Genomic DNA, 27,750 nt, shown 5'->3' with positions numbered 1-27,750 from the left:
TGAAACATGGACGTTGGATTTAGATGACAAATGTCGAATAGCAGCGTTTGAAACTAAATTTCTGTGTCGTGTTGCTGATATTACCTACTATGATCGAAAATCATCCGTCATACTCCCTAAAGGCCTTAAAGTCGAATCAACAGTCCTTACCAAGACCTAACTCGAGCATTTTTGGTGGTTCGGTCGTGTAAAAGGGATGATTCATTTCTGTCTCTCGAAAATCATCTTTGAAGGTCCAAGTCATGGTTCTCGTCTTGTGATCTGCGCCCCATCATCTTTCCGATCTTCTTAGCTTAACAGAAGAGTGTGAAGCATACAGAAGATATACCCACGCCATTACGAAGAGAGAGATCACAAGACAATCTACAAGGACGTATGGGACTTAAGTAAGTAAAGTTAACTCTGAATGGTTCACAGTCCCTAATAGTTATTCGGTAATTAGTTGGATCGGTGAAAAGATATTTTTACCCTCCCTCTACTCTAATTCCTCTCCGAGGCAAAATGTGAGATTAACATGCCTTAACACTTAACACTCCCTTGAATCTTCACCTTTACATCCTGGTTCAATCCTGAGATTTGAGAGATACGCAATTTTAATAATCTAATACCACTAAGTATATTTTGATTTATCTTAATACTTACGCATTGGCAAGTTCTTATTCCTACAGAGGAACGTAATACAACTTTTTTTTAGGTGTATGAGAAATGTCTTAGCAACTCCTCCGTGTACCCCAAAATAACAAAAAATCAAAATTTAAAGTTACCTTTCTCAACCACATATGAGCACCAACTGCATCCACTTAGCCATCCCCAAGATATTACAGATATAATATTTTGATAGCCTACACATGCTTAGTACTCTTAGAGTTAACTATGACCGCTCTCCCAAGTCAAGATTTTAGTGACAGATTCAATCAATCAATCTATGGGGTTTATTATCAGTTCAAAAAATAAATTACACATAATAATAATACTCAGTCTATTCCTGGACGCCGAGATTGTCAATCGTTTCATAACCCACAGCGTGGTCACTGCTCCTACTCCCAAACCTTACCTCTCAATTATCTAACCAAATACCAATTATCCTCCTGCCCTTTGTCCCAGGGGAAACCACCTTATCTTTATATCAATAAAAGAATTACTTTATGTATGTCTATTTATGTTTAACTTTATGCAAAGACCTTTATAATAACTATGATGTAACTAATCTTTTCCAATGCTAATAAATTATCTTTTCTTCTTAAAAAAATGACGCAAGGGAGCTCTCACCTCTCACGTCTTCTGGGAGCAGGTTCCATAACCTGCTTCCTATTTAAACAACTTCCTAGAAGTTTCTAGTAGATACCTCACCCATTTGAATATTTGGGAGATATCTGGAAGGATTTTAGGATGCAGAGGGAGAGTGAGTAGCTGTGCTGGCCTCAGGTCGCTTGATACTGCGGTGAGTTGCTAGTGGTAGAAGCAGTAGTAGTACTTCTGGTAGATATCGGGATCAAAGTCCTTTTAAATACACGTTTTGGGTCAATCGAAAAAAGATTTTTAGGGTCTATTTAGGGAAGGGGGATTCTTTTTCTTAACCCAAATTCTTTTCTTGCATAAAAAGTTTCCTATTGCTGTAAAATTAAAAATGCAAGTTTCAAACTTTTGGGGAAATTTTTTGGCTCAGTCTGGCCTTTTTCTGGGCACGCATTTTTGGGATCTTTTAATTTTTACTTTTGTTTACAGGGTCTCTTATGCACTTTTATGATATACCCCCTACCGTTCAAGAAGTGAAGTTAGGTTAATCCTAATAAAATATACCAAAGTATTATAAACTTAAAAAAAAATTGAGCTATACTCTTTCAAACAATTCGTGGTAACGAAGTGTAGTAAGGAGTGACCCGGCTCAATAGAAACACAAACTCTAAAAAATGGAATTTTAATATCAATAGCTATATCAAATGAATTGCATTTTAATGCTGATTTTGAATATATAAGTTACATCAAGTTTTAGTCTTTTCACCAAAAATTACGAGCCTGAGAAAATTTGACTTATTTTAGAAAATAGGGGGAAACACCCCCTAAAAGTCACACAATTTTAACGAAACTTACACAATCGGATTCAACGTATAAGGGAACCCTAATGTAGAAGTTTCAAGCTCCTATCTGCAAAAATGTGGAGTTTTGTATTTTTTGCCAGAAGGCAGATCACAGATGCGTGTTTATTTGTTTTTTTGTTGTTTTTTTTCCCAGGTGTCATTGTATCGACCCAGTGGTCCTAGAATCTTGCGAAAGGGCTCATTCTAACGAAAATGAAAAGTTCTAGTGCCCTTTTTAAGTGACCCAAAAATTGGAGGGAACCTAGGCCTTCTCCCACGCTAATTATTTTCCCAAAGTTACCAGATCAAAATTCTGAGATAGCCATTTTATTCACCGTGGTCAAAAATCCATTTAACTATGTCTTTGGGGATGACTTAATCTCCCACATTCCCCGTGTGAGGGGGGAAAAGTTACAAACTTTGACCAGTACTTACATATAGTAATGGTTATTTGGAAGTACACAGACGTCTTCATGGGAATTAGGTTAAGGGGGGTATGAAGAAGAGGGGAAAACGTTGGGGGAATTCCTTGGAGGAATTTGTCATGGGGGGGGATTTTCAAGAAGGGAGCGAAGGATTTTCTAGCATTATCTAAAAAAACAATGAAAAAATAATTATGAAAAGTTTTTCAACTGAAAATAAGGAGAAGCATTAAAACTTAAACGAACAAAAATTATCACGCATATGATAGGCTCAACTCCTCCTAATATCTCGTTCTTTACGCTAAAGTATTTTTAGTAATTTCTACTACTTATTCTACGGATTTTGTAATTCAGGTGTCATTCTCATGAAATTGAGTCAAAATTTAAGCTTTAGTGCAAAAAGCGAGGTACTGACGAGGGGGTGAACCCTTTCATATACGTAATAAAAACATGATATTACAGAACTTCATTACGTAAGCTAATTTATAAATTACCTATATCTTTTACTTTTAAAAATTCGTTAAAAAAACAAAAGTTCTAGCTGCCTTTTTAAGTGACCAAAAAATCGGAGGGCAACTAGGCCTCCTCCCCCGCTCCTTTTTTATTCAAAATCATTCGATCAAAACTATGAGAAAGCCATTTAGCAACAAAATATCGTTTTAATCATTCATCTGCAGAGAGCCAAAATCAAAACATGCATTGATTCAAAAACGTTCAGAAATTAAATATAAAAAAAAACAAGTTTTTTTAACGGAAAGTAAGGAGCAACATTAAAACTTAAAACGAGCAGAAATTACTTCGTATACTAAAAGGGATTCTTCCTCTTCAACGCCCCGCTCTTTATGCTAAAATATTTTACTTTATAAAAAAGAAGAGTTTAGAGAAAGATTCAAACTTCAGCGTAAAGAGCGGGGCGTTGATGAGGAAGCATCCGCTTTAGTTTATGAAGTAATTTCTATACGTTTAAAGTTTTAATGTCGCTCCTTACTTTCCGTTACAAAATAGTTTTGTTTTTTTTTAATCACACTAAGGAAGGTACAGTACAGCCGTTACACATGCAAAATATGTTAGCTACAATTATTCTGATATTAAGAAATTTGAATTGTTTTCTGACTTCACACTGTCCAAATATTTAGCCCCCCCCCCCTCCCGATGTACACATATGTAGCCCAAATTTTATGTTTCAAATCTATACTGTCACTTCTTTTTGTCTTTTCTCAAGCTAAATTGATAGAAACTAGCGAAAGAAATCGGTTTACTGTGTGTCCAAAAATGAACAACTTGATCAATAGGGGTATATCATACAAAGTACCTTCTCTTACACCGAGTACTTAATGATATAATTCTCAAGCTGCTTAGAGGGAATCCTTGTTGACCCCTGTTTGGTCTCAATTTTTGGGGACCCCAATTCCAAACAAAATTCATTAGTTTTGTTAATTGGGTTTCTTTTGTTCCAATGACATAAACAGCCTTAAGCTCTAAACTGTTAACGGAAAAGAGACGGACGATCCATATTCCTAGCCCCCATAGTACTCCTCTAAGAAAATATGTCTTCCTCCTAGCCAAGGCAGTGATCCTGGGAGTTTTGAGCCAATCAAACACCTTAGATCAAACACACTTCCTGCCTTCTCCCTAAAATACTTGCTGCACGAACTTTTCTACTGGCCTAATTTATTTCCTCTTACCTGGGAACTATAAGGGCCTTGATAAGCCCAGAGGCATTTTTGTTGTGCCTTGTGAATATCTTCGATAAAATGACTATCACATAATTTTGATCCGATATGTGGAAAGATAGACAGGAGACCGGGTAGCAGAATAGGGCATGGGAAGGAACTGGTTGCCTCAAATTACCTCCGGCACTTCAAAATGTGCTAGAACTCAAAATTTCTGGTCGGATAAGCTCCTCTCCCCTCAAATCTATGCCACAATACCTTCCATACAAACTAACCTGGGGAAAAAATAAATAAAAAAAAAGGTGGTATTTAAAATACCACCTTTTAAAATATTTAAATTTAAAATAAAATATTTTATTGTAGGAACACTACAATAGTGTTCCCTTTGAAAAAGTAGATTAGGCCACAGCGGTCTGCCATTTTCTGCTATTTTGTATCACAAAACCTGAATTTTTGCCCTAATGGGGCCAAACTGTCGGAGAATATGTAAAAAAGATGAGGACTTTGTGCTGACACCCCCTCGACTTCACAAGGCTTTTATTTCTTATAATATGCCCAATTTTTAGACTGTTTTTCTTTTGTTTTTACTGCATTCCTTTTTTATTGCCATCCCTCCAAATGAAATCATCATAGATATTTGGATTGATGACTAAGTTCAAAAATGAATATGAAGCTTGAAAATGACTAACTTGAGCATCAAGGGATGTAACTGATTGGCTGCCAAATCCTGAATACACAATGGCATCTGTTTGGCTTGATGCATGTGAATTACATCTTCTGAAAAAAAATAGCAGATTTAATTTATCTTCAGGTAAAAAGACAACCATTTGATTTTAAACTTAGGTTATTCTGTCAGAACCGAAGAGCTTAGAAAACTGGAAGGGAAAGTCAAGGTTTGTTCCAAGGAAAAACACAAAACTGCTCTCTTTCCCCCTCTTTCTCAAGAAGAAAATAAAGTTACATGTTTCTTTCTGTATCGGATTAAGAATAAATTATATTTGTTTTATTTTTCAGGGTAAATGAGCAGAACACCCAATATAGCATGCAGCCAATTCGATTATAGAGCCCATAATCAGTATCACCAAATTTTATTTAGCTAAAAACTAGTAAATTTTTCAAAAACTTGAGTCTGACCTTCATTACAACAAAGCTAACAAGCTATTTTGAGTGTGCACAGTTCACTTAAATGTTCCCAAGTGTAAAGTACAATTTTCAAATAGTATTTATCAAAACCTCAGATACAGTGTTGGGCCGATAAATATTGATAAATTAATACTAAAATAAAAATAAAGTAAATATTAAAACACCGGCAATTGACCCAAAAACTAGCCCAATGCTAGTAATTGCCACAAGAATAATGTTAACCCCCTTCTGCCACCAAGTATTTTCCTGTGGAATTCTTTATTTATACAAAAAGACTGGTTGGAACACAAAAAAAGCTATCATTAAAAATGTTCACTCAGATTTGCTCAGATTAAGAAACATAAACATAGATGTCCAACCCAGTGGACTATGTAATCAGGGCATGATTCATGAACCATATCCATTAAACTTACATGCACATGAAAAGTTGGAACAATTCCTTTTACTTCGTAGAACATAGCTCGTCTTTACAAATTTCCCCGCTTAGCTTGCATTTAAAGTGCCAATTATGATATCCATCATGCCACACATCTAAAACAGTCTTTTAGCCAACCTTTCCCTTCTTTGTTGGAATAGGCTGCCTCCTAGCACAGACCTCCACGTGACCCTCTTGGTTGACGAACTGATTATGGGGTTCATAAGTCGGCTTAAAAAAGTGTCATAACAATTTTTTTCTGTAATGCACTAGAATCCAGCCTCTCTTTCCTATCTAGTGATAAGTAGAGATTAGAAACAGTCTCTGATCTACACTAGCCATACTTTGTCAGTATGACCATCCTTGGGAATATCAATAGAAATAACCACTTGCAAGCAGAGGCGTCACTAATCATTATGTTTGAGGGGGAGGCAGTGTATGTCTTTGACTGGTTTGCTATTTTTATCGACTTAATTTGTTTTTACCAGCTGATTTTCCTGTTATACTTACTTCATATTTTTCTACCAAATGAGACCGATCGTGTTCCACTGATTTTATGTCGTTTACTCCTTCTGCCTATTTTACACAATTAAAAGGACAAAGCCAGTAGATTAGCAACACTAGGCGCCATTATTTTACCACCTCAAGTTTTTTGCCGACTGACTGAAAACATTAAGAGGCGTCCCCCTTCCTTCATATCGGATACCCCTGTTTTAACGACTGCATTATGTTAATACAAAATACTTATCTTCTAAATAAAAATAGGAAAAGTTGTGTGTTGCTTTCTAAAAAAAAGTTTCAAAGGTTTCCACGGCTTTCTAAAAGAAATTCTGTTACGTATATTTATGATTCTTCAGAGAACAAACCAAATAAATGTGTCACTTTTTGTTAAATATTTTTTTTAATAAATTAGCAATCAAAGCTGAGTGCATTTTCACAGGATTTAGACTGTTCAAACAGTTCGTGGTAAAGAACTGTAATGACGGAGCGACCCGGCTCAATAGTAACCTAAACTCAAAATTGATTTTTCAAAAGTAAACCTGATTTTTGAAAAAAAAAGACAAACACCCCCTAATAGTCATAGAATATTGATGAAAATCGCACTGTCAGATTCAGCGTATCATAGAACTCTACTGTAGAGGTTTCAAGCACCTATCTGAAAAAATACAGAATTTTATATCTTTTTTGCTAGAAGAACGATCACTGATGCATGTTTTTTTTTTCAGGGGTGATTGTATCAACCCAGAGGTCCTCGAATATCGTGAGAGGGCTTATTCGAAAAGATATAAAAAGTTCTACTACTCTTTTTGGCAACTAGGCCTATCCAAAGCCTCTTTTTCTTAAATTCATCTGATCAAAATTTTGATTTATTCATTTTGTTCAGCATAGTTGAAAGGGTGAATAACTATGCCTTTGGGGATACCATGACCCTCCAAGATCCCAAGGGAAAGGTCTTTGAGCTACAAAATTTTTCCATTGTTTAAGTATAGTATTTGTCATTGGGAAGCATGCATACATTTTTCGAAGGAGGGGTTGGAGAAATATGCTGGTGGTATTTTCCACGAAGATTATTTTCCATGGGGAGAGAAGTTTCTAGGGAGTTAATTTTTCAGGGGAAATTTTACATTGAGGGAATTTGCCTGAATTCCTACAGGAAATTTACATTTCGTCTTGCTTTCTCATTGCTGATTCAATTTTACGCGTGGATGTTAGGGGTAATGGTCTGTGGTAAATTTTTACCAGGATTGAATTGTCTAGAGAATAAATCCTTGGGGAGGAGATATTTTTCCATGGATAAGTAGCCAGATTTCCTGGAGCTTTTAAAAAACGATCAGAAATTACATAAATTTTTTTTTTTCCAATTGAAACTAAGGAGTAGTATTAAAACTTAAAACGAACAGAAATTATTGTGTATACGAGGGGGCTACTCTTTCAAACAATCTCGCTCTTTACACTAAAGTTTGAATGCTGTTCCGATTCTAAGAACGACTCCTGGTGTACTATGTTCGTTTAATTAGAACAATAAGAAGCTTTTTTTTAAATTGTTAAAAACTTCAATGTAGAGAGCGAGGTGGTTTGCAGGAGTAACCCCGTCATATATGCAATAACTTCTTTTTTTTTAGTTTTTAATGTCGCTCTTTACTTTCAGTTGAAAAAACTTGTTTTCCTTATTTAATTGAAAAAAATCTCAACTCTAAAAAACTTTTTTAAGTATACCCTATGATTGTTCCCAATTACAAATTGGGAATATCCCTTAGCGACAGAGTCCAAATATGAAGAAGGCATTTCATACTAATCAAACAAATAACAGATGAATAGAATAAGCTGTTATTTTGTGCATATTGATGTATACTGATTTTAGTTGGGATATAATCTACAAATAACATCTAAAAATAGGGGATTACAAAACAGGAAACAGAACAGCAGAACACTGATAATTTGTGTCTAATTATATCAAGGGAGTCTGAATCCCTCCGAATCTCTCTCGAATATCTATTACTTGGGCATCGGGACAACACTTACCACAGTCCCCTAAAAAAAAAGTTTAGATTTTGAGTTTTGAAAAAGCCCCATGCAATTACAAACAAAATAGCGGGCATGTGTTTCTGTATCAGATGTCATCTTTGCATATTTTAAAATTATGATCCATCGTTTAGCGATTGAACTTTACACAATAGTAAGATTACCCGCATCTACGCGTAGATAAAACTATTTCTGCCGAAATCTACGATGGAACCAAAGATTGGTAGCAGTCTAAAAGAGCAGCTTTTTTGAAGGAGACACTGTAATAACAAAAAGAAAAACATTGAAAAAGTACTATCATCTGATTTCTCTGCTGACGCTCTTTCCAAATATAATATTCAATACTTTAAAATTACACCCCCCCCCCCTAGTCCATATTCCATATTTGTCCCTAGTCCATATACAAAACTAAGACAATTACATTCTTACTTTATAATGTACAAGATCTTTCTATTAATGAGATTTTCAGGCCTTCCATTGTTATCCAAATTTTAAATCATTTTTAAATATTAAACTTACAATACGTATTTAAATTATTTGGCGGTGAGATAATACTTTCTTATGGGTTGAAAACACCACCCTCCCGTTAAAAAAAAAAGAAGAATCCTGAAATGAAAAAGAACAGGGTTTATATTATTTAGGAAAATAGTATATCTAAGACCATTGGGGGGGGGGGTATATTTTCAGAGCATTGAGTATTATATTTAGAACGAGTGTCTATTAGGAACCGAACCGGAATCGCTTTCTGTTATTGTAGTTTTTCTTCATATCAGTCGCTCTCCTATACTGTAATATGCAAATATCATAACACTGTACATATACTGTAAATGGAATCATATACTGTAAATGGAATCATCAAATAAAGGAATCATCGATAACACTGGAGAGTTAGAACTCTTTTAAAGAGAATGTGTTAATAATATAGAAGATGCACTGTTAAATTCCTTACTATATGGTCTTTTCCAAAATAACAGTCGTTACCCTGTATTACACCCAACCCCTCACCCCCTGACAGTTGCAAATATAGCCATAGGATATATAAAGAAAACACAAAAACTGTGAAATTTGTAATTTATAGTATCATCTTTTTACTTAGCCCATTATAACTCTTTTATTGTTTTCCTTTATTGTTGTTTACTTAGTATCATTTCACGTAATATTTATATCCACAATTTGATTACTATCACTAAGATAAAATAAGATATAATCGAGTCAAGAATGCAGAAAACTATTTTAATAAAAAACCCATGAGGTACCATGAGATTCAATTAACTTCAAAATATATTATCAAAGCATCAGGGAGGGGGGACGAGGTACACTGTTATGGTAAAGATTATGGTATCAAAAGCAAGAAAAAGAAATGGTACTACTTTTGTTTTATTTACATTAATTTAGAAAATTTTCCTACAAAAAAGTTTTTCAAAGGGAAGTGAAGATTTCCATTAAACCAAAAATGTGCAGAAATAAAGTCAAATAGTCTTCCGAACATAAGAAAATCACAAACAACCATCAAGAAATAAATGAAACCCAAAATGAACAGAAATTAAAATAAACAACCGAGTCAAATTCAAACCGAGCAAAAATTAACATGAGTAGGGCTGACAGACCCAAGCCCTTCTCAAGACTAGAACAGAGTTTGTACTTTACCTGAAGACAAAATAAACTTTAAATGTTCTCAGTTTTTAACTTTATTCGAAAATAACTACTAAAACCTTAGGGAATGAATATCAATATTGGTATATTAAATTGAAAATCCTTGTTCATTTATTTTTGTTTGTATTTTTTTTTCAGTAAAGTGCAAATTATGTTCTGGCCTCGAGAATTCATGGGGGCTGTCAGCACTACTCATGTTATTCTTGCTCGTTGTGAGTTTGACTCACTTATTATTTTACTGTGGTTTTTATGTTCAACTAGCTTTCATTCAGTGTGGACGAAAAAAAAATGTAACCTTTTTCTAGATATTACCTTATTCGTGATACTTGAGGGCAAGCTAAATTAATCGAATTTTTTTTCAAGATACAAAGATAAACTATTACTAAATTGTGCAAATTGAATTACATTAACTACGTCACTCGCACGAACACCGATTTACCTCCGTGTTGGTAAATCGAAGTCAAGCTTGACGATATGAATCAAGAAAATATCTTGGACAGTCTTGTTTTCAACGGTTTGAAACAAAAGCCAGGAATTGAGCCTAAAACGACTTTGCTCAATACTCTGTCGACACCGGTTAGTGTTACTGATATGTTCAAAAGGGTTTCTCACAAAAGTCTAAACTAGCTGATTCAAGCATCTTTGTGTCGGAATTCCTTATGAATTGACGTCGTGATTTGCTAAATGCCGCAAGGGATGAGTTCAGTGTCAAACATGTATGGACTGACCTCGGCAACATACTAGTGAAGTCGCTAGGTTAACCGTCTGCACCGAAAATAAGATCCCTTGGTGAATGCATTTGAAATAGTATTTGTGTTGTTTTTCGTCGCTTTTTTGCTTCTTTTTTCACCTTTTTTTGTGTTGCGAGAGCAACACTTTGGTTTTGTTGTTTTTTTTTCCTAGCACCCCGTTTCAGCTTATTCCTTGAAAGTGGTAAGGATCTAACCTTTGCGGTTTTTACGTTGAATTAATCGTTCAATTAATTAAGCCCCATCCATTCCGAAGTTTACACGACCACTCGATCCATAAAAACCCTATATGCCCGTGCAAAACTTACAATCAGTGTCCCTCGGCTCCGGGAGAAGGGGGCTGGGTCCATTCTGAAGACATTGCTATGTATGCTGCGGACTACTGTGAATAAAATGGTTATCTCCCAATTTTGAATGGATTCGTCTGTGTAAAAGAGGGTGTCATTGAGGAAGGTCGTGTTACTTCGCCACTTTTAACTCTTAAAAAGTGCTAGAACCTTACATTTCCAATCAAATGAGCCTCAAATAAATTTCACTGGACTATCCCTTCCGTAAGAACCATCTACGCCCCCCGGGACATAACTTACAACTCTTCCCCCATGTCAATAGTAGTTCCTCCACTGTCAACCCCGAAGGATTAGTTATGTGATTTTTGAACTATTTTTAAACAAATGTTTTTAGTGTTTTAACTAAGCACAAAATATGATTCCATGTCTGATGACTTCAGTTTTTAATACATTTTGTTGCAAGAAAGACATTTCTGATTTTTTTATTTGTACCTTTATGGGAAACAGTTAAAAGGGAATCCTGAAACATGTAAAGGGGCCCTAAAGCTACTGATGATAGTTATTCTATAATCAAAATCTATTGTGAAGATGTACTGCCTTGAAATACTGGTTATCCCTTGAAATCCGTAATTGCCAAGAAACACTTCTGAAAACATGTCCTTTTAACCTTTTAATACATACTGAATTGACACTACATTCTGCACCAAGCTTACGCGGTAGTAATGACAACAAATGTAGTTATGACGCGGTAGTTATGACAACAAAAGGATCAACAAACATTAGCAAGAATTCTAAATTAACACAACCTTCGGGAAAACGTAATCAAACAGTTTGTTTTAACAAACTGTAAGTAAGAAGTGTAACTCGGCTTAATAGTAACCGAAACTCTAAGAAAGAGAGTTATGATAACAAAAAGACAAACATTAGCAAGAATTCTAAATTAACACAACCTTTGGGAAAACGTAATCAAACAGTTTGTCTTAACAAACTGTAAGTAAGAAGTGTAACTCGGCTTAATAGTAACCGAAACTCTAAGAAAGAGAGTTATGATAACAAAAGGATCAACAAACATTCGCAAGAATTCTAAATTAACACAACCTTCGGGAAAACGTAATCAAACAGTTTGTTTTAACAAACTGTAAGTAAGAAGTGTAACTCGGCTTAATAGTAACCGAAACTCTAAGAAAGAGAGTTATGATAACAAAAGGATCAACAAACATTAGCAAGAATTCTAAATTAACACAACCTTCGGGAAAACGTAATCAAACAGTTTGTTTTAACAAACTGTAAGTAAGAAGTGTAACTCGGCTTAATAGTAACCGAAACTCTAAGAAAGAGAGTTATGACAACAAAAGGATCAACAAACATTAGCAAGAATTCTAAATTAACACAACCTTCGGGAAAACGTAATCAAACAGTTTGTTTTAACAAACTGTAACTAAGAAGTGTAACTCGGCTTAATAGTAACCGAAACTCTAAGAAAGAGAGTTATGATAACAAAAGGATCAACAAACATTAGCAAGAATTCTAAATTAACACAACCTTCGGGAAAACGTAATCAAACAGTTTGTTTTAACAAACTGTAACTAAGAAGTGACTCGGCTCAATAGTAACCGAAACTCTAAGAAAGAGAGTTATGATAACAATTAATAAGTCAAAAGATTTCAGCATTTATACTTATTCCCAATAAGTAAAATTTATTGCGTTCTGACGATTTATTGCGGTCCTATACGAGCCTGAGGGATTTTGCCTGATTTTAGAAAAAAGGCGAAATACTTCCGAATACTTAATCAATCTCAATGAAAATCAAACGGTCTGATTCAGCATATAAAAGAACCGTTTTAAGTTTTAATGTTGCTCCTTACTTTCAGTTAAAAAAAACATGTTTTTTTTATTTAATTTCTGAACATTTTTGAATCAATGCATGTTTTGATTTTTGGTTTCAAGCTCCTCTCTATAAAAATGGGGATTTTTGCATTTTTCTTTTAAAGAATTAAGTTTACGGATGTATGTCTATTTGTTTTTTGTTGTTTTTTTCCGTTTTTTTTCTCAGATTTACTTTTTGATCGTATCGAACCAATAATCGTAGAAACTTGGGAGAGTGAAAACGGGTGTAAGCAATTCAGTTGGTCCATTGTTTACATATACTATTTGTCATTTGGAAATAAACCACCTTTCTGAGGGTGAACTTTACATGAAGGGTAAGGGGGAGTTTGATTGAAAACACAGCATGGAAGGGGATGGAAAGTTCTCGGCATGGTCAAAAGAGATTAGAAATTAAATAAATCATGTTTCATGTTTAAATAAAAATCATGTTTCAGAGGGAGTTGTCATGTCAGAATATTCAGTGAGGAGGGAAGAATGGTCCAAGGAGCATTTTCAGGGGGAGAACCAGGGAGGAATTCTTTATGGGTAAAATATTTGCAATGTAGAGATTTTCTGCGGGAATCTTTTTGCTTAAGTTAGAAAAAGCTTTTAATCTTAAGCTTCTTAAATTAAGAAGCTTTTAGTCTTTCATTCGTGTTCAGTCTTTCATTCGTGTTCGTGGTGTGAAGACCATTTAGTCTAAAAGGATAAAACTAATTGGACTGGTTTGGGTGTTTTTTATTCAATCTAGATATTGCAACAGAATATTGTTTATTTGAGTTACGATTCTTGAACTCTTTAACCAGCCTGTTCACTAAGTTTCGGATAATTATCTTCTGGACCTAAGTTGACTGGGATAAGTTTTAAATGATAAAAGCCTGTCGTCAAGTTCTAATAAATAGGCATAAAAATAATTGTCCCCATATAACAAGTCAATTAGTAAACTGGTAATCAACGTGTTATTAGGTTCTAGAAAATGCTAAACACCTGAATGCATTCAGCCGAGTAAAATCTCTTCGCGCCAGGACCTATTACAAGTGGAATGAATTGGTCAAGTTGAATAGTTAAGACTAGCCGTGATTAATTTTATTGCCGTGAGTCAAACTTTTATATTTTATTTTTCATAATCATGAAATTCCTCCATGACTCCTTAGTACAGTTCGTGGTAACGAACTGTAGTAAGGAGTGACCCGGCTCAATAGTAAACGAAACTCTAAAAAACGGAATTTCGATGCTAAAAGATATATCAAAAGAATAGGATTTTTATGCTGATTTCAAATAAATAAGTTTTATCAAATTTAGTCATTGTCATCAAAAGTTAAGAGCCTGAGAAAAATTGTCTTATTTCGGAACATGGGAAAAACACACCATCGCATTCAGCGTATCAGGGAACCCTATAGAAAAAGTTTCAAGGTTCAAGCTACAAAAATGTGGGATTTCGTGTTTTTTGCAAGAAGACTAATCACGGGTGCGTGTTTATTTGTTTGTTTTTTTGTTTTTGTTTTTTTTCTTTTCCCCAGGGGTCATCGTATCGACCAAGTGGTCCTAGAGTATTGCAAGAGGGCTCATCATAACGGAAATGAAAAGTTCTAGTGCCCTTTTTAAGTGACCGAAAAAACTGGAGGGCACCTAGGCCCCCTCCCACGCTCATTTTTTCCCAAAGTCAACGGATCAAAATTTTGAGATAGCCATTTTGTTCCGCATAGTCGAAAACCATAATAACTATGTCTTTGGGGATGACTTACCCCCCACTGAGGGAGGGTCCCTGAGGGAGGGGCTGCAAGTTACTAACTTTGACCAATGTTTACATACAGTAATGGTTATTGGGAAGTGTACCGACATTTTCAGGGGGGTTTTTTTGTTTGGGTGTGGGGTTCAGGGGAGGGGGCTATATGGGAGGATCTTTCCTTGGAGGAATATTTCATGGGGAAAGAGAAATTAAATGAAAAGGGCGCAGGATTTTCTAGCATTACTATTAAAAAAAAAACAATGAAAGTATAAACATGAAAAAGTAATTTTCAATTGAAAGTAAGGGGAAGCATTAAAACTTAAAACGAACAGAGATTATTACGCATATGAGGGGTTCTAAAAATACTTCAGCATAAAGAGCGAGGTATTTAGAAGGAGATAAATACTTTGCTCTTTATGCTATAATATTTCTAGTAATTTCAACTATTTATTCTACGGCCTTTCTGATTCAGGGGTCATTCTTAAAGAATTGGGACAAAACTTACGATTTAGTGTGAAGAGCGAGGTATTAAAGAGGGGATAAACCCCTTCATATATATAATCAAAAATATAAGAATATAAAATGATTGATAAGTAAGTCAATTCTTAAGCTACGTATATTTTTTTACTAATAAAAAAATTCGTTAAAATTTAAAATTTATAGTTGCCTTTTTATGTAACCGAAAAATTGCATGGCAGCTAGGTCTCCTTCCCCATCCCTTATTTCTCAAAATCGTCTGATCAAAACTAAGAGAAAGCAATTTAGCCAAAAAAAGGAATTAATATGCAAATTTCATTTTTAATAATTTTTTGTGTGGAGAGCCAAAATCAAAAATGCATTAATTAAAAAACATTCAGAAATTACATAAAAAAAAAAACTAGTTTTTTTTTTAACTGAAAGTAAGGAGCGACATTAAAACTTAAAACGAACAGAAATTACTCCGTATATGAAATGGTTTGTCCCCTCCGCAATCCCTCGCTCTTTACGCTAAAGTTTGACTCTTTGCCACAATTCTGCTTTTTAAAACAATTAAAAGCTTTAGCGTAAAGAGCGAAGGATTGCGGGGCTAGCTACCCTCGGACATTCTTGGTCAAATAAAAAGGGCGCTAGAAATTTGATATTTCCAGTCAAATTGGGTATTTTCGGCATGGAGTATTTTTCGCATGGAGTTTTTTCAGCATGTTTTTTTTTCAGAAGGGGAGTTTTTTGTCTGCAGGGGGCATTTGGGGGGGGGGATGTTGAGGGGGGGGGAGTATTTTTGTTTTTTCTTTCACGGAGGGTTTTTCTTGGGGGGTAAACACCTAGATCAGAATCAGCATGAAAAACCAATAATGGGTCAACTGTCGTAATAATTTTCTTTTAATTTAAGTTCAAATTTACTTTTTTTAATTTACTTCCTGTTTGTTTTAAGTTTTAATACTGCCCCTTATTTATTTTATAGTTCACGTGTATTCACTATAAAAGAACTATAATATTTTTTCGATTATTTATTTGTTATCTGTTTTAATTCCAGGCTGAAAGTCACTGGCTGTGTTCACTGAAATGGGAAATTTTCATGCAGATGATTTTGTTTCAGATAGCAATCTTTCAGATTTAAATGAAGGCAAAGCTATACCATTATCTTAAAAAAAAGACACAACTCTCAGCCAGATATTATCTCCATGAAGGGTAGTTATGATGAGCTAGAAATTTTCCTAAATGATAATACAGATTCCTCGCTTGCAAATGACTTTCTCCTGTCTAGCAGTTCGAAAAAAAGTTATCGAAAAATATTTTCTAAAATACTTTAAACCTGTGAAACTTACGACATATTCAAAGGCTGGCTCACAAAAAAAAACAAGTGGTGATTCGGAATTTGCTTATGTTGCAATTCTGAACCCAGCTACTCAAAAGGAAGGAATGATTTGGCGAAGAATACTATGTCAAAAACCCACAAGAAAAATGCAGCCATTCCGAAGAATAATGCATCTATAATTAGTAATTTCACAAGTGTCGACAACGCAGCATCGGTTCTCAAAATCAAAGCTAGAATTACTTAGCTTCTAGTTGAAAATAACCTGTCGTTCTCACTTGTTAACTCCCTCGTCTCGTCCCTGCAAAGCTTGCCCCATCAGAACGTTTTTAACAAAGTTAGACAAGGGAAAAAGAAACCCACTAACGTATTGAGACAAGGCCTTGAACCTTATTTTAAGAAAAGATTGTTGAACGAGTTCAGCAAAAGGACGTTTTCTATAACAATGGATGAAACCACACACGTGGACCTAACCAAGCAGTTGACCATCTGTGTTTCATTCCGCAGTGATAACCTTGACACTGAAGTTAATATTCTTGATTTTTTCTTTTAGTATTCCGATAGGACAGTAAATTCCGTATTCTCAAAGTTGAAAGAAACGGTAGACGCCCTTGAGATAAACTATTTCCCGATACGAAACTGGCCTGGCTTCAGTTCTGACACCACAAATTCAATGATGGAGTGCTACAATTCTGTGACAAAACTGGTCAGTGACAAATACCCATGGATTGCAGTTGTCACTCCACCCATATGTGCTTGTCACATGATTGTAAAAAGCTGCCAGAAACTCTTGAAGACTTTTGCTCCCAGGTGCATAATTACTTTTCAACGAATGCGAAACGCATTACAGTTTTGAAAGAATTCAAAGTTTATTCAAATAATCCAATCCATAAAATTTTAGCCAGTGGACAATTTTTTTGGCTGTCCCCCCACGCTTGCGTGCGAAAAATACTAGAGCAGTGGAACATCCTATCTTTGTATTTCGCTAGCTATAATGTTGATGAATATACTCATACAAACTAACCTCTTCTCCGCGCACTCAAAAACCCTTTTAAGAAGGTATTTATAGTGTTTTTTGAATATGCTAGTGGCCTAATGAACGAATTTAATGTTCTTTTTCAGTCAAAATCACCTATTTTCCTTAGACAGAAGTCAGTGACTCTAAAGCTCATAGCAGCGCTTGCCGAAACCTTCATGCACGGAACTTTCGTCCGAAGCTGCACAAATGTATTCTCTCTTCACGTGATAGACGAGACCAAATATCTCGAATGGTTTTCCTAGGATATTCTGCACATTACAAACTGGCATCTCTAGTGAGTTCGAATCGGAATATCTCACAGTTGGAAGTTAAGAAGCGCTACGTTACAGCTACGAAATTTTACAAAGAGGCTATACTTTAAATACAAAACCGCTTCTTTTTTTTATTCTGATGTGTACGAGTACATAAGAACTCTTGAGCCTGTCTATGCCTGAAATTTGAATCCTGTCATCTTAGTAGATTTTCTGAGATCACGTGGATTGCTGTCATGGAATAAAGCTTTATTGGATAGAGAGTGGCGGGAACAAATAACAGTTTTGTTGAAATATATTGACATTAAAAAGGTAACTGTTGAAGACTATTGGAAACTTGTTTCCAAACATTGCACATAACAAACCTACCCTTGCACAGAGCCGATGATCAAAAATCTAAGAAAAGTTTTGGAATACATGTATTCACTACCATTTTCAGATGTGACGGCAGAATGCTTGTTTAGTGCTCTGAATGACGTGAAAACGCATAATCCGAAGCTCTTCGTATTTCCTGTCAGCGATTTCAGTGGCATCCGTTTTGTAAACCAAGATAGGAATGAAACAAACAAATGCTGATTCCTCCTTTCTTATTGTGAATATAGAAATGGAAAAAATATTATCATGTGTTAAGGCTAATGTGACTGCCGAAGAAGTAGCTATGATTATCTTTAGATTTCCATTTTAATAGTAAACCAATTTTGTCACACTCTTCTATTTTTTTTTAGTTGTTTATCATTTTTAAATTATTCATTCTTCTCCTTTCCTTATGCTTTGCTCGAAGGACTTCACTTGTCAGTTATGACCTCTTCTTCCGGTTAGTGAACGAGCCTCCAAAAATGTTTTCATTACGAGGTTCCAATTCCAGAATTTATACGAGGGTATATCCTTCTTTGTCATCTTCTCCTCCCTTCTGTTTGGTTTGTGATAATTGCAAGTACTTGAGCTGCCTGTCCCCAGCACTTTAATGCCAAGAGGCCGGCTGGTACCAATACGACTCTTCCTACTCACTCTCGTTCTCTTCTGCATATTAGATCTACATTAATCAGCCAGCTCCATTGTCTTTTCCTGGTGAAAATGTAAGGAAATCAACAAGGTACCGTTGGTAGCAAAATATCCAAGAAAATCAGAGTTGTAGAATTCTTTGATAACGGATTTTTAAAGTGTGGTGTTGCTACAGTAGGCTGCAATCCTTGGTCTCTTATCTTAGCTAAAAGCTTTCTTCTTTTTGGAAAAATTTCCTGACAATCAAATAGAATATGTTGGAGAGATTCTTCCCTCTGGTTGCGAAACCTGCACAACGGACTTTGCGACTGCCTGGCTCTATATTTTTCTTTATTTAAATAAACTGACTCAGCTCGGATTCGAAAATATATAGTACTGGCCAATCTAGATTGAAATGGGGAAGAAAGCTGGGGAGATAATTTGGTCCAAATACGATTGATTCTACTCCTCAATATACCCCTTACAGTTTTCTGGTTAAACCCCAAATATTTGCTATCTGCTGCCTGTTGTGCAGTCTCACTTCCTGTGATTCCACAGAGGCTGGGTACATGCAGGAACTTAACTTTTATTCCTTGTCTGGAAAGTTGTTGAAGGGAATTCCTAATTGCTGATAAATCACAGTCAGGAGCTTCCCAATTTATTTTTGAGAATATTCTTATTTTGATTTTGGCACACCAGTAACAAAATATTTTTAAGTGATTTTCATTGCTTGATATAATGTGATAATTCATAAAATATCCGATAATTTTATCTATATTCGGCATTTAATGTTCTATGTAAATATGGCAGTCATCAAACAGTTCTTGGTAACGAAGTGTAAGGAAGAAGCAACGCGGCTCGATACTAACCGAAACTCTAAAAAAAAACAGATATATTAAAAGGATTGGCTTATAATGCTGGTACCAAACATGCAAGATTCAATAAGTTTAGTGTTACTCGTCAAATACTATGAGCTGCAGAAAATTTGCGCAATTTTCGAAAAAAGGCGAAAATACGGCTAAAAAATCTTAAGGAATATTAGCAAACATAACACCATCAGATTCATTATATCAGGGAACACAACTTTAAAGGTTTACAGCTCCTATCTGCAAAAATTTGGATTTCCCCAAAAGATGTATTTATTTCATGTGAATTGCAACTATGCCTCCCTTCCACGTCTTTTCCCCTAAAAAGCCGCTTGATCAAAATTTAGACATACCGTAGCCATTCTGCTCAGCATAGTTGAGGGACTCAATAACTTTGCCTTATTAATGAAGTTAATTGGACCGTCCATAGCCACTGAAGAAAGGTCATGAAAATATAAAATATGCCAATTGTTTATGTATGATATCTGTTATCTGGAAGCATGTTTTTTTTTCTGGTATTTTTTTTTAGGAAACACAATTGTCATTTAAATATAATAATGAGAAACTTAAGTACTAAAAAACTTCACCGTGAATAGTTAGGTGCTTAGAAAAGACAATCCCCTTGAATATGTTATTGTTTCTATTGTTTTAATTTTTAATGCTGTTCCTTGTTTTCAGGTGATCTTTTTTTTATTAAATTCATGTTGTAAGTTCTTGTTTGTTTGCCAAAGAATGTTCATTAATTTTAATAAATCATTGTGCATGTTATTGCTGTGTATACAATTATTGCCTTTCTATTTTTTATTTTTGTTGCCTTTCTGAAAATAAGTGATATAAAAGTCTCAGTTTGGGGCTAAGGGAATAAAGCAACAAAAACTATAAGACCTAAAACAACAAAGTTACAGAGTTTAATTCAGCCTTTTTTTTTATTTGAAAACAATTTTGAGATATTCGCCGCAATATCCGCAATAATCGTTTTAAGCTATGGATTCCAATCTTGTACTTTAGTATTAAAACCTACTCTGTAAGAGGTTTGATTTACTACACGGATCCCAGCCCTGCTCGAGTCTGAAAACAAAGCTAAAACCAATTTTGGCTCTTAAATTTTTCCAACAAAATTACATTTTCAACTTACCCTGTGTTCTTTTACTTGTCCAATGGGGTTTCTACTTATCTGGGCTTAACCCCTAAAAGATAACAACAAATACTTATCTGGCCACCTGCCACTTGAAACAGCATAAATAACTATGAATATAACAACATTTTCACACGTAAAATAGCTTATTGCTAGCCTATGTGAAGTTCTGACAAGTGAATGCTATGTGAAGCTCTGACAAGGAAGAGTCTGGGGCTTCAGGCCTGTTTCTAATTTTACAGGCAAATACACCTTCAGCAATTATTGCAGAGCTGGGTAGCCTAATACAGTTTGTTTGGCCGGAAGTTTAATTGTAAGATTGCAAATTATGGCTCTCATTTGCCTTTTTTAGTCATTCCATTCAAGATGCTTTGGATATTTTTTATTGTGATAAATTGTCTTAATGCTCTGAAAAGGTAAATATATTGAAATTGCATAGGATAGGGAAATTTCAGTAGGCTAATCAATTTAAAGCCCTAAATTAGCCAGGGGAGTGTTTTCTCACTAAAAAATTACCACCTTCTTTGAACTCCGATTATATAGCCCCTTGAGCCAGTATCCAGTTCCTGATTGTCATTTACACTAAATTTAACTTTTTCTGTCACTCATTTCTTGTTAATATTACTAAGGGGCCATAGTTAAGCACTAGAGAAGTCATTGTTAAATAACATGTGCTTCTGTGTATATAGCATTTTGCTACCTATTCTTCTCTGGTTATATAATGCTTTATATGGTATAAGCCAAGAGAAGGACCTGTAGACCTATAGAAGAAAACCTGTTAAAAAAAGATTCTTTGTAATTTACATAATAATTATAGTTAACACATTCTAGATGCAGCCCTGCTCTACTCTAGCCCCAACCCTCCTAATATGGAAATCTATAGCTGAAATTACATATTTTCTATTTACTCTGCCAATCTATCCCTCAACCCTAGAACCTGTTAATTGAAGCAACTGAGGCAAAACAAGAACTGGAAAAAGCAAGTAAAAGGTGGCAGAAAACATTGGAAACATATATTTTGGGCTCTATATTTTGCAAATCAGGCATGTTAGGTGTAAATTTTTTGTTGCTTATATTTTGACTTACAAATAAAGTGAATATACCACTTGATGTGTTTTTGTATATTCTTTACAAATATAATAATTGCTTATATTGCAAGTTCAAGTTTAAGTACTTTTTGACCTTACTTAACCTAACAAATTTTGGCATTGAAAACATACATTATTTTGTCAAAAATGACCGAAAACGCATACTTTAATTGAGAATTTGGCATCAAAGAAGAAGAAAAACAGCATAATACTGTATATTTTTTTAATCTAACTTGATTGTAGAAAATCAGTGCTCATAGATTATACAACATTTACAAAATGAATTAATAATGAAACAGTAAGTTTGAGACCAATGTTTTAAGCTTTTTTTACCCAAAAACTATTTGGGTATATTTTGGTCATTTTCAAGAGCTTAAAAACTTACAATTGAGGCACTTATTATGTTTGTAAGGAACATACAAGAACAGGGGCGTCCTGACACGTTCTTGATTGGGAAGGGGGAGTGCAGCTTCACAATTTTATTGGTATTTTTTTCGATTTTACTGCAATTTCTCAAAGTTTTACCGGAATTGGTTGAGGCCTTACCTAAGCGAAATAATCTCGTAGATTCCCTAAAAATCCTCAAGTTCCGGTGAATTTATTAAACTTTACCAGATATTTTACCATCCGACCTTCTTGGGGTGGGTGAGGTGTAGCACGCCCCCCTTGGGATGCCACAGTCCTCACATTATTCCAGTAGCATCCAACCTTGCTATAGTCAGTTACAGTTATATCAGCATGTTCCTTTTACAAACAACTTCACACAACTATTTTGAGATAATCTTTCATTGTGAACAGCCTGGTAATATGTGTTTGTAAGATTTGACTTTTGTGCTTGTGTGCGTAGGTTTACTCTTACTAACAGTATATTTTAAAGCTACACTACCCTGCCATTCACAAATCCTAAATTTTGCCAGCAATGGTGCTCTGAAGCCCGGGCAGTCCCTAATGCATGGGCATAGGGTTTATATAGTAAGGCACCATGTCCTGCTGCAAGGGCATGCTACAGTAAATTTCACTCGATGCCTTTTTTTATTCTCTTTACGAACATAATAATCGCTTCTACCGCAAATTCAGATTTAAGCACTTTTAATCTAACCTAGCCTTATTGTAAATAATTTTACCACTGAAAAATGTAGCATTATTTTGTCAAAAGCAGCACGGAGAAAATGTACTATCATTTCGTCGGAAATGAAGGGTAACTCATACTTCAATTGAAAATTCGTCATTTTTAAGAGCTTAAAAAGTGCTTAAATTCGAATTGGTGGTAAACGTGATTATTATATCCGTAAAGAACATAAAAAAAGCAATCAAGTGGTATGTTTACTTTATTGGTAAGCCAGTTATAAGAAACTGTCATTATTTTTTTTTAAAGTTTGCCACATTTAAGAGCTAAAAAAGTGCTCAAATCTGAATTTGTGGTAAAAACGATTATTATATTCGTAAAGAGCATAAAAACAGCATCGAGTAGCATATTCACTTCTTATGAAAGCCAGGTATATGGTTTGCTGTAATTTTACCAATACAACCCCCATAACAATCTATTTGAAAGCAAATTTACATGTTACATACTAAAATTAAATCATTTTGGTGCTATAACCTGCCCTTGCTGCAGGGCATAGTAGACCATGCTTGCACATTGGGGTACTATGCCTGAAATTCAAGGACTTGTGTACAAATGATACTTTACATGCTAGACTGCATTATACAGCCTCTTTACCAAGAAATGGAAATGTACAATACAGTAATGATAGCTTATTTGAACATTTGTTGGCTTTGCACTATGCCATTTTCATAATTATGCACTTACTTTGACCAAAATTAAAAACTTAGTGAATTAGATAATTAATGGTATCTGTATTTTGGATAATCATCCTGCCATTTAACCCAAAACACCGCTGTTTACATTTAAGTTTCAGCGACAGACGTTTGTTGTCTTTCTCTCTGTAGTTAAAAAAGTCGTTGTCCTGATTTCCACATTTTGTATTTCATCTTCCTCTTCAAAGCCGAATGTAGTTTGAGTAAAATCGCTGAAAATTGCCCACAGATGGCAAAGACAATAGTACGTCCGCAGTTACAGCTGTACTCACTTGGAGAAGCTATAAAGGACTAAATAAAAATTGGCGGCAGTTATTCATCGGCAGACTGCCGCCACCGATCCTCACGGCGGCGTGCCGGCATGTTTTCGGTGGCGGCCCGTTTAGTTATATTCGGCACGCCGCCGACTTTCAGCGCTTCTCCGGGGACTAGTTCGAGGGGGTAATCCGAGTAACCTCTGACGTCATGTGCATTTCATAAGACACTTGGATTAGTCAGATAAGTAATCGGATAAGTAAAAGCACACGGGGTTACCCTCGAAAATTTCGTAGATTTGTCCGAAAATTCCCCGAATCCAGAAGACTTGTCCCCAAATTTTTAAAATATGTGCCTGAATTCTAAGATTTGAGACTGAAAGCCCTGCCTTTTACGCTTTTCGCAGAAACTTTAAAAATTTAACATATGCAATGGGGAATCAGCTGTCAGCTACTGTACCCTCTCAGATTTTGCCTGTTGATCATTACATAGAAGAAATTGAAAATGTCGTTTATGAAAAGAGGTTGGTGAAACTCTCAAGGATGAGTTGTTTACTGTCTTGTAAAATATTTGATTTAGGTAGTCTAGTCTACTTTGTGGGCACCCTTAAGGTGGCAGGATCCCAGCCCCCCTGGCTGAATGACGCTGCCTTTTTTTATATATTTCTATTATGCAGCACCAGAATTGCCAATTAGATCAGGTCAGCCCCCATAAAATTCAGCCTTTTGGCATCCATGCCCTGATTAAAACTCAGAAATGAACCAATTGGGGTGATTCTAACTTATACAGCAGGAATCACCCAATTTATGAGGCTTAAAACAATTGGTAAATGCTTAGTGGTGTCACACTTCAGAAAAAAGTATGTTAAATAAAGAAAGTAGGCTACTATCATTATATTCCTTAATTTAGGCCTAGGCTACTTCTATTCATGTTGGTTGCTGTTCTGGAAATTCAGAAATTCCTGATGGTCTTAGATATATCATGGTAAATTACTTTTTGCTGTCTTTAAAAGAGCTTAGGTTATGAAAATTAAACTTTCATTAAGGATTCCAGGACCAAAAGCATAGTCTAGCTCAGTGAGGTATTACCAAGCTATTATGTTAACCTTCTCTGATTTATAAGTCTTCAGAATTTGCCTAGCCTACTTAGCAGGTAGAATCCATTAGAATATTTATGAAACAACATTATACTTTAATTTTCAGTATTCAGTTCCTTGATCTCTAGTTTCTGTTTTAAGAATGCAATTCCTGTTGTTTTTGCTGAATTTTAAGCCATAGTCTATTAAAATATTTTTTTCCATCAAAATTTAGAAAATATATTTGTAGATCTTTGAAGCCTCATAAATTGAGATTGATCAAAGTTGTAAAGATGAAAACACTTTTATTGTGCTTTATTTAAGCAGATGATCTGTTTTTCAAGATTTCACTTTTATTACCCAAATATTTTAAAGGTCAGTGCCCTCTAGAGAACAAAGTAGTAGAGATGGGTATCTTAAAATACCTTCCCAGAACATAATTTGGTCTGTTGATTCACCCCTGAAAGTTTCATTTTTGAAACTTCACCCCTTTCTAAGACAGCAAAAAGTAGCTTGCCTGAAATTTTACCTTTATTTCTTTTACCAAACTTTACTTTTTCTTGAGTTAGAAGAATATAATTATGAATATAAATAATAGAATTATTTGGGATGATTTTTAAAAGAGGTTAATTATGAAAAGAGACATGGTAATCTTATGAATAGGCTAAAAACATACAGCATATTATAAAGTAAGAATTTATTGCTTTATGTTTTTTTTTTTTAAACTCCTAGGGACAAATCTGGGACCATCAGGGAGGGGGGGGGGGGGTAGGGTGTATTGTCATATAAGCAAGCATGATATTCTAAAATGGTATTAAATAAGGAATATAATGCTGTTGCCTTTATTTCTTTAGTTTTTTTTCTTCTGGGGAGCAGAAACACTAAGGATTTACCAAGCATTTATGCCTTAGGTATCATTTATACTTTAGATCTATTATTGAAAGTTTCTTTTTATGCCACAAAGTATGATAAAGAAATAATTAGCCTACTCTGTAGAATTCAACCACATCAACATGCTTTACAATTAAAACCAGTACCATTACATTGCTTGTTTTAATTTATTTTTGTATATCATGGTCAGTTATCTGACAGTATTGTATACACTGTTCTTATCCCCTAGGTGGTCCCATTTATATCCATAATAATATATTTCTTTGTTATCATAATTTAATCTCTTGGTACATCAGAGGTTTTTTTATAATAGGCAGGTTTTCTCAAGTCTTGACTTAACTGTTTCCTGTGGTTGTTCTTTATATTTACCAAAATACTATTTGAAATGATTTCAAAAATTAAGTGATAACTGAAGAAAACATGATCATTTGATCAATAAAACATGCTGCATATTATGACCTTCAATCACACCTGCTAGCAATATAGACAAATCCAGGGTAGAATGCAGTATTGTAAGCGCTTATTTAATTGTTTCCTTTTAATTTTTTCGTTTGCATTTTCCTAGGGCTATATTTAAGACCATTGTCAGAAAAGCTACAATGGTATCTAGAAACAGCATATAATAAAGAATTTAATGGTCCTGCTTTTATTTGTATAGCATGTTTTCTTCAGAAGTGGCTAATCACTTCAAATATACCATTTTATTCATTTCTTGTAGCTATGAACATAGCAAAGAACACCTGATCTAGAACATTATAAAACACTTTTACCTTTATTATAGGGTTATATTCTTTTTCTTTGGGTAAAGGCTTCTAAAAGACAGTTCCTATAATTTCAGGAAAATTTCAAGCCATATCAAGGCTTTATTGTTTTCCAAGTTTAGGGAGTAGTTAAAGTTCTGTATACAAACCTTTATAACCTTATAAATCAGGATTTTGCAAAGGTATAAGGCTCAAGATATTTTGCTGTGTCTCATTTTGGCTCTAGATATATTTCTCCAGAAAATTTGTCCAAGTTCATTAAAAGCTAATACTTTCTGGAGAAATAGAGCTGACCTGTATAGATCACAACAGTTGATGACCTAGGCTATGGCTTCTTCATCAGCTTGACCATTTTTCATGATAGAAAAAATTTGGTTGTCTTGAATTTTACCTTTCATTTTAGAAGTATTTCTTTATCCAAGTTCTTAAAACATCTTTTCAAAGACAAAAGGCGAAAATTTGCATTAACCACAACTTCTGAAATATTTTTATTAAGTTTTACACAAGAATCAAAGCATAATCATAAAATTTAGACCATACCCTTTGCAGATAGCCTATCTTTATACCAGAAACAGAATGAAAATACCCAGACAATGAAATTTTATCCATAGTGAAGTACAAGACCTTTGGTTAGAACTGTAGACATTGAATTGTGGTCATGTCATTTGGTGATGAAATTAAGGTTGTTTTGCTAAGAAATTAAACCATGAATAATTGGCACAGGCATGTAAACCTTAACATTATATGAAGTGCTTTTTCCCATGCCTGATATATCAGTAAGTGAAGTAATGGTTTTCAATAGCCTTGGGAAGCTTGATGTAAATAATTCAAAGAGAGCAGATGGTGTTCATCCATGTCTTCTGAAGGAGTATTGAAAAGCTCTCAGTTAACCCCTGTGTCGTCACTCCAGTTATCACTTCAAAATGGGAAACTTCTGCATGATTGGAAAACATCTTATGTAATCCTGGTCCATAAAAAAGGACAAAGAGGCTCTGCAGAAAATTACTATACTATAAGCATCACTTCTGCAGATATTAAGGTGCTTGAGATTTGTTAACAAAGCTCTAATTGAAAATCCTGAGGTCAATAATATCCTCTCTACATCACAACATGGATTCAGATCTGGTAGATCTGTGGACACTGACCTCATCCAAACATATGAATTAGTGACTACACTACTTGATAAAGGTCTTCCTGTTGACATGATTCTTCTTGATCTGTCCAAAACATATGACTAGGTTTGTCATGAATTCCTCACAA

At 34.8% G+C, this 27,750-nt stretch overlaps 2 protein-coding genes across 2 annotated transcripts in view; one reads left to right on the top strand and one right to left on the bottom strand.

Annotated features, from left to right (window-relative positions):
- LOC136025412 (cytoplasmic dynein 2 intermediate chain 2-like) overlaps positions 1-11,614 on the bottom strand; it is a 94,434-nt gene extending 82,820 nt beyond the window's left edge. Inside the window, exons 1-2 of the mRNA XM_065701430.1 lie at positions 11,538-11,614; positions 4,863-4,950 (exon numbers count right to left, since the gene is read on the bottom strand). Of these exons, the coding sequence (XP_065557502.1) occupies positions 4,863-4,950; positions 11,538-11,599 (150 nt within the window). The 5' untranslated portion in view covers positions 11,600-11,614. The remainder of the gene's footprint in view (positions 1-4,862; positions 4,951-11,537) is intronic.
- Positions 11,615-24,181: 12,567 nt separating this feature from the next.
- Positions 24,182-27,750, top strand: part of LOC136025409 (phosphoinositide 3-kinase regulatory subunit 4-like) — a 419,187-nt gene continuing 415,618 nt past the window's right edge. The window contains exon 1 of the mRNA XM_065701423.1: positions 24,182-24,286. Coding sequence (XP_065557495.1) covers positions 24,195-24,286 — 92 coding nt within the window. The 5' untranslated portion in view covers positions 24,182-24,194. The remainder of the gene's footprint in view (positions 24,287-27,750) is intronic.

This window comes from Artemia franciscana, chromosome 3 (genome assembly GCF_032884065.1).
Source record: "Artemia franciscana chromosome 3, ASM3288406v1, whole genome shotgun sequence".
Taxonomy (NCBI): Eukaryota; Metazoa; Arthropoda; class Branchiopoda; order Anostraca; family Artemiidae; genus Artemia; species Artemia franciscana.
The sequence above is the reverse complement of the archived record's forward strand: the minus strand, read 5'-3'. Positions and strand labels throughout refer to the sequence as shown.